This window comes from Morus notabilis, unplaced genomic scaffold (assembly GCF_000414095.1).
Source record: "Morus notabilis unplaced genomic scaffold, ASM41409v2 Scaffold803, whole genome shotgun sequence".
In the NCBI taxonomy this organism is placed as follows: Eukaryota; Viridiplantae; Streptophyta; class Magnoliopsida; order Rosales; family Moraceae; genus Morus; species Morus notabilis.
The window spans coordinates 237,834-258,754 of NW_010359912.1; the positions used below are offsets into that span (position 1 = coordinate 237,834).

The 20,921-nt window shown below is 33.8% G+C and overlaps 2 protein-coding genes across 3 annotated transcripts; one reads left to right on the forward strand and one right to left on the reverse strand.

Moving 5' to 3' along the window:
* The first annotated feature begins 273 nt into the window (after window positions 1–273).
* On the forward strand, window positions 274–7,839 carry LOC21394336 (heterogeneous nuclear ribonucleoprotein 1). Of its 2 annotated transcripts, none has more exons than XM_024163827.1 (14): window positions 274–357; window positions 555–683; window positions 779–875; window positions 987–1,052; window positions 1,196–1,261; window positions 2,227–2,312; window positions 2,410–2,455; window positions 2,704–2,758; window positions 6,226–6,302; window positions 6,425–6,566; window positions 6,650–6,777; window positions 6,867–6,971; window positions 7,099–7,239; window positions 7,429–7,839. In XM_024163827.1, exons 3-14 carry the CDS (start codon window positions 834–836, stop codon window positions 7,489–7,491), a joined length of 1,017 nt encoding a protein of 338 aa, XP_024019595.1. In that variant the 5' UTR covers window positions 274–357; window positions 555–683; window positions 779–833; the 3' UTR covers window positions 7,492–7,839. The 2 variants fall into 2 exon arrangements, with proteins under 2 accessions (XP_024019595.1, XP_010093639.1); XM_010095337.2 differs by having other exon boundaries at window positions 786–875.
* Window positions 7,840–9,463: 1,624 nt separating this feature from the next.
* LOC21394337 lies at window positions 9,464–12,172 on the reverse strand. The gene is made up of 4 exons (XM_010095338.2): window positions 11,664–12,172; window positions 10,840–11,210; window positions 10,050–10,131; window positions 9,464–9,869 (listed from the first exon to the last, which is right to left on the reverse strand). The coding sequence occupies exons 1-4, from the start codon at window positions 12,144–12,146 to the stop codon at window positions 9,654–9,656; spliced, it is 1,152 nt and encodes a 383-aa protein (XP_010093640.1). The 5' UTR covers window positions 12,147–12,172; the 3' UTR covers window positions 9,464–9,653.
* Window positions 12,173–20,921: the final 8,749 nt, after the last annotated feature.

Below are 20,921 nucleotides of genomic sequence, written 5' to 3' on the forward strand. Positions count from 1 at the left end.
TTGCTAAATTTTAAATTAAGGTAGGGAAATTTGCCCTATCACTTTAAGATGGGCCAGCTAATTTGGTCAGTGGGCTCATGCCCCACCCATGGTATGCACTCCCAAAGCCCAACACTCCTCCCTACTGTAGACTTTGTTAAAAGAGGAGAGAAATAGGCCCACAGCTGAGATGAGATCATCAGAGCGTGCGTGAAGGTCCCGAGCCAGCTCGAGCGAGACGAGAGAGAAAAAAGTGGGCGGTCTGTTATAGAAAGAGAGGGGCAAGAGAGAGAAAGAGCGAACTAGAGAGAGAGAGAGAGAGAGAATTGCGATTTGGGGGTTTGAAAGAAAGAAAAATCCAACACAGTTCCAGAAAAGGTCAGTGATGATTGAGTGCCTAAATTCCACAGATTTTGTCTCTGTTCTTTGTTTCTAATCGCTGTTTTTGTTTTAGCAAAAGCCAAAACCAAGAAAACCCAGAATTCTTTTCTTTTTTATGGCGAAAAAAATGGTGAGTTTGATTTGGTATTTGACGCTTGTGTGTGAGAAAGAGGTTGTGTGCTTATCATGTGCAGGGGTCGAGTGTGTGAGATTAGAGAGAGTCAGACGAGTGTGGTTAGAGCTAAATTTCAGATTTTTGAGTGTGGTTAGGGTTTCCTCTTTTCCGGTCCTCTCCGACAAATCTCATGGAGCGCAAGCTTGTGGTTAGTGGAAAATTTCACTCATTTATTTGTTTAATTTGTTGTTGAAAATGGAATAATTCTTTTTTTTTAATGTATTTTGTGATTTCAATTTGGAGTTTCTAGGTTCTGGGTATTCCGTGGGATGTTGATACTGATGGGTTGAGAGATTATATGACCAAATTTGGTGAATTGGAGGATTGTATTGTTATGAAGGTTAGCTAAATCTTGTTTTCTTTGTTATTTACGCTCAAGCTCAGATTTTTATCTCTTTTTGTATATTCTATTCTATAATTATTCATAATTCTATATGTTTGTTCTCTTTAGGAGCGGTCAACTGGTCGGTCTCGTGGATTTGGGTATGTAACGTTTGCTTCAGAAGAAGATGCTAAGGTTAGTGAATTTTTTTAGAGTTCGTTTTTTTTTTAATTATATATACATACATATATATATATATGTATGTATGTATGTATGTATAGTTGGTTGGTCGGGTTTATATAATTTGTTGTGTATGTTATCTGACATGGTTCCTACAGAATGCATTATCAGGCGAGCACTTTCTCAGGAACAGAATGTTGGAGGTTAAAGTGGCTACTCCAAAGGTTCGGAAATGCTAAATTCTTATCGGTTTAATTTAGTGTTCATGATTTTGGTTGTTTTGCGGATGATATAGTTTTAGTGGATGAACATAGGGAAGGAGTTAACCATAAGTTAGAACTGTGGAGACAGACTCTCGAGACGAAGGGATTTAAATTAAGTAGGACGAAAATTGAATACATGCATTGTAGGTTTAGTAACTCAAGTAATCAGAGTGATGGAATTTCTTTAGATGGGGTGGAGATTGGAGCTTTTAGAAAGTTTAGGTACCTTGGGTCTATAGTGCAGTACGAAGGAGATATAGAAGAGGATATTCAACATAGGATTAAGGCATGGTGGGTTAAGTAGAAGAATGCTACGGGAGTTTTATGTGATGACAAGATGCCTATTAAGTTGAAAGGAAAGTTCTATAGGACTGTAATCCGTCCAGCTATGTTATATGGTAGTGAATGTTGGGCCATTAAGAGACAGCATATATCTAAGATGAGTGTGGCAGAAATGCGTATGTTAAGATGGATGAGTGGCCATACGAGGATGGATCACATAAGAAATGAAGTTATTCATAGTAAAGTAGTTGTAGCACCAATAGAAGATAAGGTGCGCAACGCGAAGGCCGCTTGAGGTGGTACGGGCATGTCCAACGTAGATCGCTAGAAGCACCAGTTCGTGCTTGGGATGACATTCTTATACCTAATGCTAGGAGAGGGAGGGGTAGACTAAGAATTACGTGGACCGAAGTCGTTAGGAAAGACATTTTAGATCTAGGCATTCATGAAAGTTTAATTTCGAACAGAGTTGTGTGGAAAAGTGAAATCCATATAGCCGACCCCAATTAAGTTGTGATTAAGGCTTGTTGTTGTTGTAGAGTAATATGGCATCTATAATGATGGAAGTATTTGCATTAAAAGATTGGACTGCTATGGTCGATAGTTTCAGGAAGTTTACGTTTTTTTAAAAAACTTTTTTGCAGGAGGAAATGAGAGCACCTGCAAAGAAAGTTACCCGAATTTTCGTAGCAAGGATTCCGCAATCAGTGGCAAAAGCTACCTTCCAGAGGTAGTTTTGAGTTTTCTTTTTCTCTTTATTCGTTCATTTTGACTGGTGACCCTGGATGTGTGATGAACCTGATTGTTTTTGCATTTTCTTTTTGCAGTCATTTTGAGAAGTATGGCGAGATAACTGATTTATACATGCCAAAGGTGCTTTATCTTATTCTTATCCGCTGTGTGTATTCACATTTGGAACTTAGATTTACAGATGAATAGATGATAATTGTCTGGATGTGTTGATTACGTGTGTGAGTGCATTAAAATGAATGGAGCATGCTTAACTAACGTATCCAAACATGATTACGCACAATTCTCTACATGTAAGGCGTTTTGGAAGACCAGGTGCAAATACAATAGATATATATCATATAATTGTTGTAAATGTGGATGTGGTTCAGGATCAAGGCTCAACTACACATCGTGGAATTGGTTTTATCACCTTTGCAAATGCAGGTTAGGGCATTCGTTTCATAGGCGAATTTATAGTTTTATAATATCTTTCAATCCGGTCTACATTCTACAACAACAAAAAATACAAGCTTTAATTCCAAATTAATTGGGGTCGGCTATATGGATTTTTCATTTTCAATCTGCTTTATTAAACACGAGACTCTCCTGAAGCCCTAAATCTTGAAAGTCGTGCCTAACTACGTCAGCCCAAGTAATTCTTGGTCTACCCATCGCTCTCCTAGTACTAGGTATTTGGATGTTCTCTCAAGCACGAATAGGTGCATCTAACGATTTACATTGTACATGTCCGTACCACCTCAGATGGTTTTCCTGCACCTTGATCTTCCATCAGTGCTACACCTACTTTACTACGAATAACTTCATTCCGTATGCGATCCATCCTCATATCACCACTCATCCATCTTAACATACGCATCTCTGCCACACTCATCTTGTATATTTAGTCTCTTGATGGCCCAACATTCACTGCTGTTGTGTGGGAAAATACAACTACCATATAATATAGCTGGGCGAATTACTGTCCTATAAAATTTTCCTTTCAACTTAATAGCATCTTATCATCACATAAAGCTCCCGTGGCATTCTTCCACTTAACTCACCCTGCCTTTATCCTATGTCCAATATCCTTATCTATATCCCCTTCACTAAGCACTATGGACCCAAGGTACTTAAATTTCTTAGAAGTCTCAATCACCACACCATCTAAAAAAATTCCATCACTCTGATCTTTCAAATTACTAAACCTACAATGCATGTACTCAATCTTCGTTCTACTTAACTTAAATCCCTTCGTCTCAAGGGTGTCTCTATAGTTCTAACTTACGGTTAATTCTCTCTCGATGTTTATCAACTAAAACTATATCGTCTACAAAAAGCATACACCAAGGAATTCCATCTTGAATTTCTCTTGTCAGCTCGTCCATCACGATAGTGAAAAGATAAGGGACTAAGAGCGGAACCTTGATGAAGGTCAATCCGAATAGGAAACTCTTCCGTGTAGCCTCCAGTAATTCTCACACTTGTGACAGTTCCATCGTATGTATCATTTATTATCTTTATATACCTCATATGCACTACTCTCTTCTCTAGTACTCACTATAACACTTCTCTCGGTATCCTATCATATGTCTTTTCTAAATCTATGGAGACCATATGCAAATCTTTCTTAGCTATTCTATACCTTTAAATCAGCATCCTAAGAAGAAAAATAGCCTTCATGGTTGATCTACCAGGCATGAACCCAAATTGGTTACCTGAGATGGTAGTTGTGGCCCTTAATCTCTTTTCAATAACTCTCTCTCAAAGCTTCATAGCCCTATAGTTGTTACAATTTAGCGCATCTCCTTTATTCTTGAAGATGGGAACGAGAATACTTTTTCTCCAAGCATCGGGCATATGCTTCTTCTTTAGTATCCCGTTAAAAAGCTTAGTGAGCCATTTAATTCCAACCTCTCCTAACACCTTCCAAACCTCTATTGGGATATTATCTGGCCCACATGCTATCCTGATTTTCCTACCTTGTAATGCAGTTTTAATTTCTGAAACTCTGATGCCTCTTGTAGACATCACATTTGGTTCGCCTTAGTACCTAAGATCACGAAACCCCATTGCATGATTTTCATTATAAAGTTTTTCAAAGTAACTCTTCCACCTCTCCTGAATATGTTCATCCTTCATCAGAACTTGATCTGTATCATCCTTAACACATCTCACTTGATTTAGGTCTCGACACTTCCTTTCTCCTATCCGAGCTAGTTTATAGATATCCTTCTCTCCTTCTTTAGTCCCAAGTTTCCTATACACCTCATCCAAATAAGTAGGTCGAACCTTATTAACTACTCTCTTAGCTTCTCTCGTCGCTTCTTTGTACTTAATAAAAAGTCTCGTCATCCTTACACTTTGGTAGCTCTCTATATAAATCCCTCTTGGTCCTAGTAGCATTTTGAACTACCTCACTCCACCACCAGATTTCCTTTCCCAGAGGGCTTTTACCTCTAGATACTCCTAGTACCTCCTTTGCCACTTTTCGAATGCAACTCGCAACGGTGTCCCACATAGTATTTGCATCACCTTTGCATAACCAAGCAGCCTCCTTTAACAACTTCTCCATAAAAGTCAATTTCTTTATTCCCTTTAAATGCCACCAACGAGTTCGTGGGAGGTGATTTATCTTAGTCATTCTATGGTAAAGCCTAATGCTCACATCTAGGGTTACTAACCTATGTTGGTTGGCTAACGCTTCTCTAAGAATTACTTTACAATCCTTACAGAGCAAACGATCTCTGTACCTTGTGAGAAAATAATCTATCTGGCTCGAGTTTCTTCCATTTTTAAAAGTGATTAAATGTGAATCTCTTTTCTTAAAGAATGTGTTGGTTATAACAAAGTCGTGTCTCAATGTAAATTCCAAAATAGATTTCCTTTCTTCGTTCCGAGCCCCAAAACCAAAACCACCATGAATCCTCTCGAAATTTTCTTTATCCTTACCAACATGTCCATTTAAATCTCCTCCAATAAAAATGCTACCCTCATTACTTATACTACGCACTGAGTCATCCATGTCTTCCCAGAACTTGATTTTAGTTTCCTCATCCAATCCTACTTGTGGAGCATAAGCACTAATTACATAAATGAACTTCTCCCCTAACACTAATTTGATCCTAATAATTCTATCACCTAATCTCTTAATCTCAACCACTTCATCTTTCAAAGTTCTGTCCACTAGAATGCCAACTCCATTGTGATTCCTTTCCCAACCTGTGTACTTTAACTTATGTCCTAGGTTTCCAATCTCTTTTGCCTTCTCTCCCGTCCACTTGGTTTCCTGTGAGCATAAGATGCTAATTCTTCTTCTTAGCATAACATCTACTAACTTTATAGATTTACTGGTTAAAGAACCTACATTCCAACCACCTAGACGAATTTTCCTATTATGAACTAGCTTTGCCCCCTGCACACGTCCATGAATGTGCAAGGATCCCCCCTTGCATATTTTTCACCATATCCGGAGCCCGACATGGTGCATGGGCTAGCTTCTCCCCCCGCACACGTCTATGAATGTGCGAGGACCCCCCTTGCCTATTTAACACTATACCCAGGGCCTAACATAGCGCGTCACACGTGGGGAACGCCCTAACAGAGTCTGTAAATGAGAAACCCATGTAGAGTGACATATTTTTACGTTGGCTGTCAAACTACCACAACCTTTCTCCTTTACCCTGGCTTAGGACCGGCTATACGAATCACCGTATAGGCGGAGTTGGTCTACATTCTACAACATTAGACAATGAATTAGTTTGTATAATATTCTAGTTTAGATACTTATATTGCCTGTCCTGACTCCTGGTTACCATTGATAAGTAGGATTTTTGTACTTGATTACCTATAACTTGCCGAGTATAAATTATGAGGACATATCATTAAGTAAGCATGTGTCGTCTATTTTGCAGAGTCTGTTGATAATTTGATGGCTGAAACTCATGAGTTGGGAGGTTCAACTGTAGTTGTTGATCGAGCAACACCTAAGGTAAATTTACAGCGTAACTAGTTTTAAGGATATCTTTTACTGGGGATAAATACTTCTTGTTTGCAACTGTGTTTATATCATGAAGAGCTTAATGATTCCATCTACACATGTTATTTTATCAGGAAGATGACTTTAGGCCAATTGGCAGAATGGCACAGGGTGGATATGGTGCATACAATGCATATATTTCCGCTGCAACTAGATATGCAGCACTTGGTGCTCCTACCTTATATGACCATCCAGGAACAATGTATGGAAATGGAAGTAAGTATGATAAACGTATATTGCAATTTATGCTTGCAATAAATGGTCCAAGCAATGAATTTTTCTTTGTCCTGTTGAATTAGGAGGGGAATCTACTCGAGGATTGGGAAAGAAGATCTTTGTTGGCAGGCTTCCGCAGGAGGCAACAATTGAAGATCTTCGCCAATACTTTGGTAGATTTGGCCGAATATTAGATGTCTATATTCCCAGGGTAAGTTGCATTTATCTGTAATGAAAGTTTAAGGAATCAAACTCTTAAATTTTGTTGGTAACATGTAATGACGTCAATGAGTAATGTAGGACCCCAAGAGATCTGGCCACAGAGGTTTTGGATTTGTAACGTTTGCTGAAGATGGTGTAGCAGATCGTGTGTCACGAAGGTCTCATGAAATATGTGGACAGCAGGTATTATGTTGTATTATAGACTTGAATTATATAGGCGGTCGGCTAAGTGTCGTAATTTACGTTCCGACTAAAATTCATCATGTTGACCTACCTATTGAAACTTCTAAATTGTTGTTTTTCTTTTCAGGTTGCAATAGATACCGCCACACCTGTTGATGATGCCGGGACCAGTGGAAATTTTGTGGTGAATAGTGCAGAAGCCTTTGGGGGCTATGGTGGTCCCATGCGCACCTATGGAAGGATGTATGGAAGTCTTGATTTTGATGACGTGAGTACATTTGAATGCGCTGTGTTATTGTTTTCTTTGCCAAAGATATTTTATTCATAACTTTCACATTGGAAGGTTTTTTCTTTTTCTTTTAACCTCGAAGTATGTTCGTTGTCTGAAATTCTGAATGCCCAACTTTCTTTTCTTAGTCTCTACTAATATGTTGCGTGGTGCATTGTTGCTTTGCAGTGGGGTTATGGAATTGGCAGTGGGAGACCGTCCAGAGCAGATTGGAGGTACAGGCCATACTAAGGACCTTTCGGCCCTCTTCTTTTGGCTATAAATAATCCATACTAACAATTTATTACTATTTTATCATAGTTCAATTTCCTTCCGAACAGTTTTATGTGTTATAATTAAGCGGAATTTTAGTTGGAAAGGATTGATAATCGAATCCCGTTATAGTAGTAGTAGTAGCCTGTGAGCATTTTCCGGTCAACTGTTACTCGTGGACAGGAAAATGGCAGGATTGGTTTGGCTTCTTGGAAAGCCTGGCCAGATCGATTGTAGGACACTTGTAATCAATTGAATCTAAGTCAACATTTACTAATACCTTTGGACGTTTTACCGCTACGAAAGGTTAAACTATGGAATGTAGCATACCGTTAGTTATAACATCTAGTTTTTGGATTATCAAAAAAAAAAACCATATAGTTTTTGGGAAGAATACTAGCATGGAAAGTGGAAACCATCACAAGATTGTTTTTCGATAAGTGTTATCTGGTCATTGAAGTCGTCTTTAATTACTTGATTCAAATATTCTCAACAAGTGTCTGTGCATGCATACTTGGGTTCATTTAGTTCGTGTGTTTACGTCAGTGATTCATTTATTAGCAGGAATATTGTGAGAATGAATTTTTGAATTTAAATTCTGTGAGATAAAAAATACTGAAACAGACTTATAATTATGATTTGAATATATGTACCAAACGGGGCCTTGATGTTTGTACTCTGGTATGTGTAATGTGTGTGATTACAATTTACAAATGTGTTACTACGACTGGGAGAGGCTACATTCACCACTCAACCAACAAAAACAGCATTGACCGGAAACATCAATTGTAAAACGGCATTATCAAAAACTAACTGAAGAAACGACAACTTAAAAACGTCATTGATGGCACATTAACCTCATAAAACGATCTGGCGGAAGAAATGATGTGATTAATATGAACGACGAAAAACTCATAGGGCGGGCACCACGCCATCTTTCTTTCCTTCTTTCTTTCTTCTTTCTTCCCCCTCCCCCAGTAAACTACGCCGATCTTTCAAAGAATTAAAAAAAAGGGCGACATGATAGGGAAAACGACGTTACCCTAACCAACATTGAATATGAAAAAATGGCATGAAATGATGAAATCAGCCTGAAACGACATAGATACTGGAAGTGAAATAACAGCAGTAAACGTCAATAAAACCATAATTGGCAATTCATTGGACAAATTACACTAACTGGATAGAACACAATGACCCCAGTAGATGATTTTAACGGCGAAAAAAGAGATAAATAACTTGCCAAGAGAGCAATCAATGAAAGCAATATCGATCACAATACACGACATCAAAATAAAACGACATCAAATGTAACACATCAAATAGGAATGAATGTAAATATAAAAAAATTACATTAATTTGGCAACGACACAGACAATGACACCAACTAGACAAAACAACAATGATCTCAACAAACGACAGTGATTGGCGAAGCAAATGACCTAAATACTAAAAAACGACAATAACTCAACAAACGACAGTAACTGGACAAACGACAATAAAGTCAAAAATGATGTTGACCTGAAAACAACATCACTTATGTGAACGACAATATTTTGAACATCGAGAAACTTCAATTTTTTAGCAGAAAATAAATCTCAATATTTAAAATATATAAATAATTGTAGAGCAATATTTGAGAATAAATTTTCATTTAGAATTAAGACCGATTGTACGTAGAGGTCGAAGTAAAATCTATTGTTCATCAAAACATCCACCCACTTTCTCTATAGACTGAATCTGACTGATCCAAAAACAAGTTTTAAATTTTTTTTTTTTTTTTTTTTAAACAATACGATGCATAAAAGCCTAAGGCAACCAAAAGAGTTCAAAACAGCCCCAAAAAAAAAAAAAAAAAAAAAAAATTCTTTTTGGCAACACAACAAAATTATCTACAGGAGTTGCTAACTCAAATAGTATGAAGTGTTCTTGTGCAGTGCAAGCCACCAGAAAACCCCACATCCACAAGCTGATTCAATCTTTTCCTTTTGGTCCTCATCCAAAACTCCAAAGAATTTAAAAACAAAAGAATTGCTTAGATGACAGAAAGCAAAAGAAGCCAATTCACTTTCATATTACCAAAAACGCTCCATGGTTGTTACTTGTTAGCTGTGGAAGAGAACAGAATGATGGCTGAGGAATTAGAAGGCGCGGCACACAAAGAAGCGGCTGAGTGATCCGACCAAAACGTGCTTTCGGAATGTCAAGAACTTGTGTGGAGTCGCGGCAACCTCCTGATGCTGATCATGGTGATCCGATGACAATTTGCTTCTCATTTTGTGGGCTTTGAACTGTGCTGTTCTGAGCTTGTCTATGATCTTATCCATAGTCGCCGATCTCTTCTTTTCGAGTTTCATCTGAACAAACAAGTTAAGGGCAGGGATGCAAAAATCATTATCCGTTTCTTATCCATGTCAAACTTGTCAATATTTGAGGAGTACAATTATATATCAGTTTCATGATGTATCATGAGACTATTTTCTGTGATTTGTATTATTTTTCTTCAATCATAATAAACTTGGATAAAAGAAATGGACCTCAAGTTTTCGTATTGAAGCTTCAGCCTTTGCCTTCTGTAAATTCTCCCACGCTGTAATTTTTGCTTCCTCTCTTTGCACCCTGCACATTTACATTTTTATTTTTATTTATTTTTTTTAAGTTGTTGGCAAAATTATCTGTCTGTATACTTGTTTGTGTATCTTCCTAGATTTTCAAGCATGTTAAAGTATCTTGAAATGTTGTGACATTTCTGTACTAGGCACAAACAGTTTTCTTAGGCTAAAACATTTCAAAAATAAATTGAAATCACTTTTTGGTTTAGAGTTTAGACGACTTGAGTCCTAAACAAGAATTTTGGAGCATTTAAAACAGCCTATATTGCTATTCTTTTAGAAAGTACTGATTTTCCAACTCTGTTTTTAAAAAGTGCATTTTGCTGAATGATTTTATCTGAATTCAACAGTACTATTCCAACTAAGGAAGCCTTGGATTACAAGCAAATTTTTATTTTCATCATTCTGTAATAGATTCTTATTCTTGTATAAGACCATCACTAATACAAACGCTAATGCCAATATTATATTTTGCTCCGAAAAAATAGCATATTTAATATGTTATTCTATTTTATGCTCTGATGCATAATATTATTCTAAATATCATGTTTATAATTATTTTTTTATCGTAAATCTTATGCTTTAGAACTTACAAAAGGAGTATGACATATACCAAATTTGACGTTAAGTATTCTTAAAATTTGACATTGCTCTCTGAGTTCTTACAGCTAAAGACACAACAGAAAAATAATGCTGAAAAAAATCTTAAACATACTTTGAGTTGTTCATGGCTGCTTCAGAAACATCCAAAGAAGAAGATGACACTCCTATAGCATTTTCACCAAAGTCGTTAGCATCAGACTGATCTTTCTTACTCATTCTACTTCCGCGTTTTTTCGACCATCGGATCATGGTGGCTCTTTTGTCAACCTGCACATCTTTGACTTCCATCTTAGCAGAGTGATTACTCTGCTGCTCCATTATTGAAAGGAGAGCTGAAGGAAAGGAAGCAAATGAAGACCTTCCCATGGTAGAGGAGACGCTGCACCTGCAATCCTTAGGGCTCATTTGGGTCGCCATGTCTCGCTGCAAAACGGCACGAGAAGCCCAGGTCTCCTCATTCTTCTCTGCTCCATTGTTCTTCATCTGTAACATTCTATCCACAATGACAATCTAACATGTTTGGTTTAAATGAATAGAGGCTTTAACTTTGCCGGTTTTTCGAGCGGTCATGGATGGTTTTGGTTTACTCATCTAGAGCTTATAAGAATTGTATGATGGAAAAGTGGGAGGACAGATAGGGAGAGAGGATTAGTAGAAGAATTTCGGGACCTATAGTTGTTTGGTATAAGATAAAATTGGACGGGGAAATTTAAATACGTCGAAGACCTTAATTTTAATCTCACTCAATATAAAAGAATCAAAGATCTTTTCTTTACATTGTCCGAAATAGATAATATAACTTTCTTTCCTTTATAAATTTTTTCTCTCTTACCAAAATGTTGGTAGCAGAGAGAGGGAGAAGAAAGGTACTAAAACTTGTCAGCCTAGTACGAGAACACAATACAAGCAATCCTAGAACAAAAAAGAACATAGTACCTTGGGAGAAGGGCAACCATTACTCTCCCCCATTTCAGGCCATCCAGGAATACTACTAGCCAATCTTTTCAGCGGTCCTCCTCCGCCGCCGTACAAGCTTTCGGCAGCCAAAACTCCGGTGGAAAACGGGGAATGAGAATTGGAGTAATAGGCATTACTAGTACTGTTTGCAGTTTGCACAATTGGACCACTCTTGGACTTTGGCCTCTTCTGAGGCTGAGAACTCAAGCTCTTACTATTAGTACTAATGCCATATCCAGAGAGAGGGCTGCAAATCCACCTCTCTGCGTCCTCCCACTTGGAGGGCAATGTCCTTCCACTGTTGAACGTCATACCAATCTGCCGCCCTCCGGCAGCCATCTGTGGCGGCGGCACGCGTTCCGAGGCCCAACCCTTTTGGTAGCCGATGCTGCTGCCGCGGTATTGTGGAGCTCCGGGGCTTGGGAATGTGCCAAGATCATGGGAAGCAGAACGTTTCCTCATACTTAATTGCTCGACCACAAGATTAGTTTGTGTTGGTTATGTGAAAACATACATAATAAATGCATATATATATATATATATTTGTTGTGATTGAGAAAATCATATATTCCCGTTCCGTTCGCTAATTTAAATTTTTAATTTGAGTTAAGATATAATGTTGTGTGAGAGTTTTTTATTGTAATAAAAAAATTAAATGTGACTATTTCTGAAAATTTTTTACTATAACAAAACTTAAATTCTGAACTCGAATCAGCGAAAAGAATAAGACTGTTATTTTTCTGCTATCTCATACAGCTGTAAGAGTTTAGCCAGTTTGCAAGTTTTGGCCTTGTTTTTGGGTGGCGTCGACATTATTTTGAAGTTTTTGAGTACGTCCGTTTGATTTGATTGGACCACTTGGAACTGGGATCGTTTGAGTTTATATAAAAAGGATAACTTGTTGGCTTCATGCCAAATTTGGGATCAGACAGAAATAGTTCACTGTGTAAAGAAGACAAACTGGGGCATTATTTAAGACGTACGATTTGAAGGTAGGGAGTATAATTGCAAAATTGACAACAACAAATTTTACTTTACTTTTACTTTTGACCTCTGTCGTACAGGTGTCATGTGGAGGATTTTTTAGTGTCTGCTGAGATAAGATTTGGATTTTGTTTCTCATGTGTATGCATGACTGGGATTCGTGGACCCATAGTCCACATTATTGTATTTGAGCATCTGTTTACTGTAATTCTTTTCTCCATTGCTTTGACGATATCAAAAACTTTTATAAGTGCAGGCTATTTCATATCAATATCATATAATATACTTATATATAAATTTTTAATAATAAAATTTTTTAAGCCCCCACTAGTCATACACTAGCTAAGGCCATGCATCAAAGGGTCTCCTTTTGCGGTAAGAGTTCTTATTTACGGTGCATGATTTTGAACGTTAAATAAAATGGAAAAAAAAAATGTAAAATTGATAAATTATATAGGTTTAACTGTTTAAAACAGAGTCATACTACTCTACTGTAGAATTATCCTGTAAAAAGAAACAAATTGTTGTCGTTTGGACTAGTCAACGACTCAATCAGAGTCAAAACAAGGCACAGTTCAATTTTCAGTTAGAAGTACATAGAACTGTAAATTCCAATACAACACTATTCTTTTGTCCACCAGAAAAAGAAACACTTTTCTCACTGTTCTTTTTTTCTTTTTCTTTTTCTTTTTTCCTCATGAAGAAATACTATTCTTTTATCACAATATGATAGGAAATGTTACTGAGCTATAGTGTCGATATTAAAAGATACTAGTTTGTTAATTTAAATTTTTAATTTAAATTGATATGTGATTTTATATAAAAATTTTTTACTGTAGCATAAAAAGTTAAATGTGATTTTTTGTGAGAGCTTTTAACTATAACAAAATTAAAATTAAAAATTTAAATCGGTGAAATGAACGAGTCTCAAATAAATCATTAGAATATTGGCTATGTATACTGTCGTTTACCATGATACCAATATATAATAGCAAATGAGCTATCCCTTGTGAAAATAATAGATAATAAAACTATACAGTAAACGGATGTTAACTTAACTCTTTATAAGTAATGTCATTATTTTGAGTGATTTTTGAATGGATTATATAAGTACTTATGCTTCACAAACTGTTTTTCCGTACATTGCTGTTAGAGACTTGGAGTTCTGTAGATCAATCATGTGATATTTTTTAAAGCATATATTACACTACGAGAGTAATAAATACAGACTCTAATATTACAGACTCTGTTTTAGATGTTGCTCTCGTTTCTTTACATGTGTCTACTACTTTTTTAAAACTATCAAACCTAATAATGTCATTTTTTTAACCTTAATTATAAGAGTGCCACCACTTTTGAACTATTTCTGCACTTATTATTTTACAGATATGCACTTGACGTTTTTTGTGTTCGCTGTCTAGTTTTGGTTTTAGATTTCTACGGATGATGTAGCATAGTCTAGTTAAATATATATAATCTATGTATTATATATATGTTTCTTAGGTAATAAAAGGTTTAATTTTTTTTATCATAATAGCAAAAGGTTTAATTAGTACCCAAAAAAAATACTTAGATTTAATTTAATATTGCTCTGCGTTGGTGTTTTCAATGTTTTGCATAAAACTGATTTTAAATTTTGTAAATAATAGATGAAAAAAAAAAAGGTTTCAATCCTCTAAATTATAGGTGAAAAAATTAATGTAAATATTTGTAAATAGTTAGTGCATAAAAAGTATGGGATTAAAGAGAAGATGGTACTCTTGTATTTATGGTTGAAAGATGTCACTTATAATTAAGTTTGTTGGTTTTAGAAAGGGTATTTTACCCCTAAAAAAGGGTGTTTTACACACTTACTCCTTAAACTTGTATGCCTTTAGCAATTTGCCCCCTGAAATTTTAATTTTGATAGTTGTCCTCTCAACTTGTAAAATTTTTGCAATATGCCCAATTTTAGAGGGTTGATTGTCAAAATTGAAAGTGATAATTGTGTTGAATTAGTGTCGAAAAATATGTTCAACGAAAAACTCTAACATCCCAATTCAAATGTAACACAAATTTTTAAATTCCTCAACTTTTGATCCCTTACATTTAATAAAAAATTTGAACAAATTTAGTAAAATTAGGCATATTGCAACAATTTTATAAATTTAGGGCATTGATTGTCAAAATTAGAAGTATGAGGGGTAATTTGTTAAACTACGATAAGTTTGGGGTCAATAGTAATAAAAATTCTAAAAAATATGATGACACATGTCAAGAAAATAGAGTGTCATTTGAAAGAAAGTCTACAATAGAGTCTGCATTTAGCATTCATTGTTATATAATATATGCAATAGAGTGGGAAAGTGACATGAAAGAAATTAAAGGGATTTTAGAGTGGAAAAAAGAAAAAGTGGAGGAAGAGGAGAATAAAATGTTGTTTGGTTAAAAGGACATTAAGAAGGACCCCTTACTTTTGTTTAATCAACTTTGAAAAGATAAGTGGAGATAAAAATATTTGATAAAACAAATAGGGTTCTAAATAACCCACTTTCTCATTTAGTGTAAGGAACTTTCAATGGTATGTTTGTTTATATCTCACGAAAAAAAAATATATACAAAACTGATAGAATCTGAATAAAATTCTAAAGGTTGAGATAATACTCAATTAGTAAGAATTTTTTATTGTATCCAACTAAAAAAGTTCTCATTTGTAATTTTATATAAGAATATAGCATTGAACAAACTTATATAGACATTTTTTTTCCTACCTTCTCCTTCTTCTTCTATCAAATACTATAAAAGTAAAACTATCTCATTCTTTTTTATTTTCTTCTCCTAATAGTTTTTATTTTCTTCTTTTTCCTTCTTACCAAACATAATAGAGAAAATTTATGGTGGAAGTAAAAATGTGTTTTTATTCCACCAAAACAAACTATTGTATTGGATTTTAAAGGTCAAATCTATCCATGCTAGCATTAAAAATTTTTAGTCACACATAATTGTCTTCACTTTAAATCAGACTATTAAAAAACTAATCTAACAACAAAAATACAGTTTATACTGATAAAGTAAAATAACATTCTTCACAATAAATATAGCCAAAATAATAATGTTAAAACGTCAACCCAATTTCAGTTTCAGTTTGATGTTCAATGCTTCACTAGATGACATTGATTTTGTAATAGTTTGAAGTGGGCCCACGGGGTCTCCCTGGGCGAGGAGTGTTGTGACATTTAATGGACGTTTAGTTTATAAATTTAAAATTATTTTTAATTTATGTATATTTTTTTAAAAATATTATAATAAATTATAATTTATAATTTAAATTATAGTACGAATTTACTAATCATTTTACGTGTGTCCTTGTATTTCATGAATATTGCTCGCTCAATACAGAGTTTTATGATGCATGCAGGTTGAATTCGAGGCAATGCTTAACTTGAAACATATTATTATGATCAGTATGACTCATTATTTATTTATATATTTATTTATTGTTGGTATACTTTTACATTCATTGGTTATTGCGAGGCACTTATTATTGGCATGGTGAAGGTTAATTGGATATGAGTTCATCTGCTCATGAGCTGGACAGCTGGGCACTGCCCCATCATACTGTGTGGCCTAGAAATTCTCGAACTGTCAATATTCAGATAATAATATGAGAAAATGATCGCTTTTTATATCTTTAATTCAACAATATTATTAATTTATTTATTTTATAATTACTGATATAATATAATTTTAAGTACACATTTTTTTATTTGGGTGGTTGTGAATTTATATAACTGAATTTAAAAGGTAGTTAATTAAGAATAGAAATGTCATTACTTATTATTTTACAAATTTATATGTAAATATAACAACTTGTAGACATTCTTTTTCATCTACTGTAAAATAGAGATATATGTAATTATGTCAAAGAAAAAATGCCTCAACCTTTGTATTGTAATATATATAATCAAACTTTAGTGTCCTCAGAAATTTCATTCGATACTAGCTAGGCAATTGTTTGTGTTACATTCAAACTGTTTGAAGTAGAGGCAACGACATTAGTTCAATTAAGTGCGATATAAGAGAAATGATTCAATCAGAGTTGTTAAGTCAGGAAAGGAAACGTTGCAGCTCTAGCTAAATTGGATGATATGAACCATATATTTTGCGGTGAAATTAAGTGTGAAATTATTGTCAAACTACGTAAAGATTATGTGTGAAATTATGTCAAACTACAAAAAGATTGTGTTTTTTTTTTTTTTTTTTAAATATTTGCTGAGTCTAGATAATATTTTTTTAGTCCAAAGGGAAAATGGTATGATGGAGCTGAGAACAATGGGAAAAAAAAATAAAAGAAAAGAGGTTATGAATTTTGATACAGGACTATATGGCAATATCTGATATCCCTACGTTTAAATACTTCTTTTTTCTTTTTTCGCTGGAAAATATTGATTTATTGGGAGAATATTAGTTTTTCTTTTCTGTTCAGGATATCTATATCTAGATATCTATAACTTATATAGAAGAGGGGATGGCTTTTGTACTTCAACCTTTGATTGAATCTAATCTAACGGTTAGTATTTATTCTCTGTCCACTTAGTCCAAATCTATTGCTACAAATTTAATCTACATGGCTCATTTATTTTCTCACACATTTTTTTTTCCTTTCTATAAGATGGGAGAATGGGTATAAATTGGCTTTTCCACTCCACCTTATGCTTAGCTTTTATTCTCTTTTGTTTTTTTTTTTTTTGTTTTTAAAAAAGAAATGATGTACTTGATATGCTTTTTTATATTAAAAATGTTGTCTCTAATTTGCCTATCAAAATACTTTTTTTTTCCCCCAAATATATCTCAACTGAAATATTTTTCACTCCATCCTCTAAAATAAATATATTGTCAAATATGGTTCTCAAAAAAAAAAAATTTTTTACAAAATTTTCCTCATTGATATATTGTTTTCTCTAATTTTCTCTTCATTAAAATTCTTAATATAAAAGATTATTTTTTATTAAAAAAAAAACTAAAGAACAAAGTGCCGTAGGCACATTACAATACTAGTGTCAACAAAGAATTACCTTTCTTTTTCAACTTATTTATTTATTATTATTATTATAATATTTATCCTATGATTTCTCCTTTTTTTTTTTTTTTTTTTTTTTTTTTTTTTTTTTTTTTCCCCCCTTTTTTTTTTTTTTTTTTTTTTTTTTTTTTTTTTTTTTTTGCCCGTCGTCGTCTTTTGCTTCAAATCACTTTGTCTAAATACTCCCCATCTCTCAGCCAATGTTGTATCTATAATTTGTGTCTTGCTCTATGAACATAAAATGATCTAAAGCAGACAAGGAACGTGGAAACTGGAGAGGAGGGGACCATGATTCTCCTATAAGGGCTTATTACATGTGCACATCTACTGAATGTGTCTTCCTTTTTTTATTATATTTTTACCTCTCTAATTAGAAAGGAATTTTATTTTTTATTTTTTATTTTTTCACAACTGGCTTTTGGCCTTATTTCGATGAGGAAAAAGGTTCAATCATAAATCCTCTACTAGATCATCATGCGCATAATTGATCATCCAAACCAACATGCTTCTTTCTCTTCACGACATGCCATGTTTATCAGCAGAACAGCCAAGTAGAAATCAATCTTTCTTTTGTCTTTTTTTTTTTTTTTGATATATGGAATTAGCTTCTTATATTTGAAGTTTTCCTGGGCCTGTTCAATTGGTCAAGGTCAAAAGTTTGTGATAGATTCATGCAATGTAACATTGAACTGGGGAATTTCTAATTTTTTGTATGAAACTTTCTCGGTGTTCTCTCTCTTTTAGAAATATTGGTGTTTCAAATTAAATTAAAAAGGTAATACATATCTGACAGCTGCTAAGTAAGAATTACCGATGTTTCTAAATGTACAGAGAACAGTAGAGAAATTTCCTTTTTGTAATAATAAAAATAGTCCAATGCATTATTAAATAAATTTTCCATTTCCATGATCAAGAAAACTCGAAATATCTAAATGAAAATACTAGACACAAAATAGAGAGATGATGATGAATGAATGGTGTCAATGAAGTGTTGCGTGTTTAATTTGCAGCCAGAAACATATGGAAAAAGGCTGGACTAGATATTTTTTAGTTTATGAAAAAAGTATTTCAAAGTCCAATTTTATTTTGAGAAGGAGATCCTAATATTTGGCATTGGATCCTATCCAAAAATATAAAAGCATCGCATTCATAATTAATTTTTCCATTTACTCAAAGCGTATGAATGAATGAACATAATTAAAACCAATTTTGGATATTTTAATTGGCAGTTATTTTCTGATATTTCACTTGAAGCACATAACAATCATACCTAAAGACCGGGAAAAAAAAAAAATCCAAAACCATTTTGTGGTGAGAGCATGTTGCTTCCCCAAGTTTTTCTAGTGTGTTACGTGGGTCATGCAGAAACTCAACCATAAAATTCGGATGGGCCCTGATGGAGGATAGTTGGGCCCGAACCAAAACTAAGGTATAAGTCCAGGCCCAACTATTATTTCGCAAAAATACAGATGACACGTGTACACAATTAACCACCACGATCTGGAGATGAGCGGCCAGGATATTCTGCAATCCACGTCCACCAAGACGTGTCCATTTATTGGAGATTGCACCACCACCGGCCCGGGTACAGCGACCAAGGACATTGTCCTTTGTTGCGTGGGAAAAGAAAACACGCTAACATTATGTGACGAAATGAACATAATAATCCACTTTATTGGAGATTGCACCACCACCGGCCTTGTACCGACTACCGCGTTTCAGTGGTTTACTGTTAGAAAATTCATTTCCTACATTTTTTTTGTTGGAAATGGGAGTACCAATTTTTTGTTGGTAGAAAATGGGAGTATATCAATTTATAGCCAAATCATTTGGCCCAAATGAAATAAGGAGGGGAAAAAAAAATTCAGAAATATCAGTAAAAATGGTAAAAAGAAAAAAATTAGTTATATCATTTCTCTTAAAATAAACAATTGACCTTTAATTACACTTAATTATTTAAAATAATATAAACAATAAATCTGTATAAAACCATTACAAACTATTTACTTTTTCTTTTTCATTTTTAAAGGTACTACTAAAATTGCATGTTGGTGTTTTATTCAAGCCCTTTCATGTTTGTGTTATCCAATTAGGCATATCTGTTTAACTTAGAGCCCGTTTAGTTAGATGATTCGTTCTCTGATTCGAATAATGGTTCATGGTTCGTTACAGTATTTTCTCTCATAAAAAATATACGTAAATAAAAAATAATTATAATCTCATAGTTTTAATCCATGAACTAAACGGGCTCTTATTGATTTTGTTTTTTGTGCTACCCTTTTCTTTAAAGTGATTTTGTGCTATTCTTAATAACTAACAAAATATCCAAAATGCAAGAAGTTTCTTTTCGGGGCCAAAAAAAAAAAAATGCAAGAAGTCCAATTTTCCTTTTTTCAAAATCTAGAGTCCTCATTGTAAATTATAGAACTTTTGAAAGGGTAAAATTAGGGAAAAACAAAAACAAATATTGACTGTTTTGATTTTTTTTTTTCTTTTTATATCCCTTGCATTTTTAAGAACTTTTATTGGAAGACCACTTGAGATTATTTATTGAAAAGAAATGAATGGTTCATTTATAAGGTATACTTAAACTATAAGTGTTGATTTTGACATTTAAAATTTAATTTTTTAAGTGAAACACTGTAATGCAATTAATAATTTGAGAAATCCGCTTGAAATTTCACACTGTTGATGGACGTCATGGTCAACCTGCATGAAATCCATACTAAGAAATAAAGACCCCTGATTTTTTTTTTTTTTAAGCAAATGAGAAGAAAAGAAAAATCCATTCTAAAATTCACATTCTCTTTTCTTTTTGAGAGGTTTCTCTAGTAGGAATTGAAAACATAAATTATCAAAAAATTTCTATTCTCAACCGTTATATTATATTAAAAATTATTTTTTTATATAATTTTTTAATCTGATATAATTTTAATTAATTTAAAATTTTAAAACTTACAATTATAAAGTGACTTGCTCCTTGCGAAAAAAATATCCTTTTTTTTTTTTTTTTTTAAGGAAAATCACTTTCTTTAAATCAACTGTAGTTTCGTTCCCGTTTAATTTAGTTCATTAATTTAAATTAAAATATAATTTTATGTAAAAAAATTTATTATAATAAAAAAATTAAATGTGCATGTTTTTAAAATTTTTTTATTATAATAAAATTTAAATTTTAAATTTAAATTGATAAA

What these genes read in the sequence shown, in the direction of transcription:
- LOC21394336 (XM_010095337.2), top strand. An exon ending in GCAAAAGCTACCTTCCAGAG is followed by an intron (nt 2,313 to 2,409) that starts GTAGTTTTGAGT and finishes TTCTTTTTGCAG; the next exon opens with TCATTTTGAGAAGTATGGCG. An exon ending in TAGATGTCTATATTCCCAGG is followed by an intron (nt 6,778 to 6,866) that starts GTAAGTTGCATT and finishes TGAGTAATGTAG; the next exon opens with GACCCCAAGAGATCTGGCCA.
- LOC21394337 (XM_010095338.2), bottom strand. Translation starts at nt 12,146, where the DNA reads ATGAGGAAACGTTCTGCTTCCCATGATCTTGGCACATTCCCAAGCCCC. An exon ending in ATGGTTGCCCTTCTCCCAAG is followed by an intron (nt 11,211 to 11,663) that starts GTACTATGTTCT and finishes AGAATGTTACAG; the next exon opens with ATGAAGAACAATGGAGCAGA. An exon ending in GCAGCCATGAACAACTCAAA is followed by an intron (nt 10,132 to 10,839) that starts GTATGTTTAAGA and finishes GTAAATGTGCAG; the next exon opens with GGTGCAAAGAGAGGAAGCAA.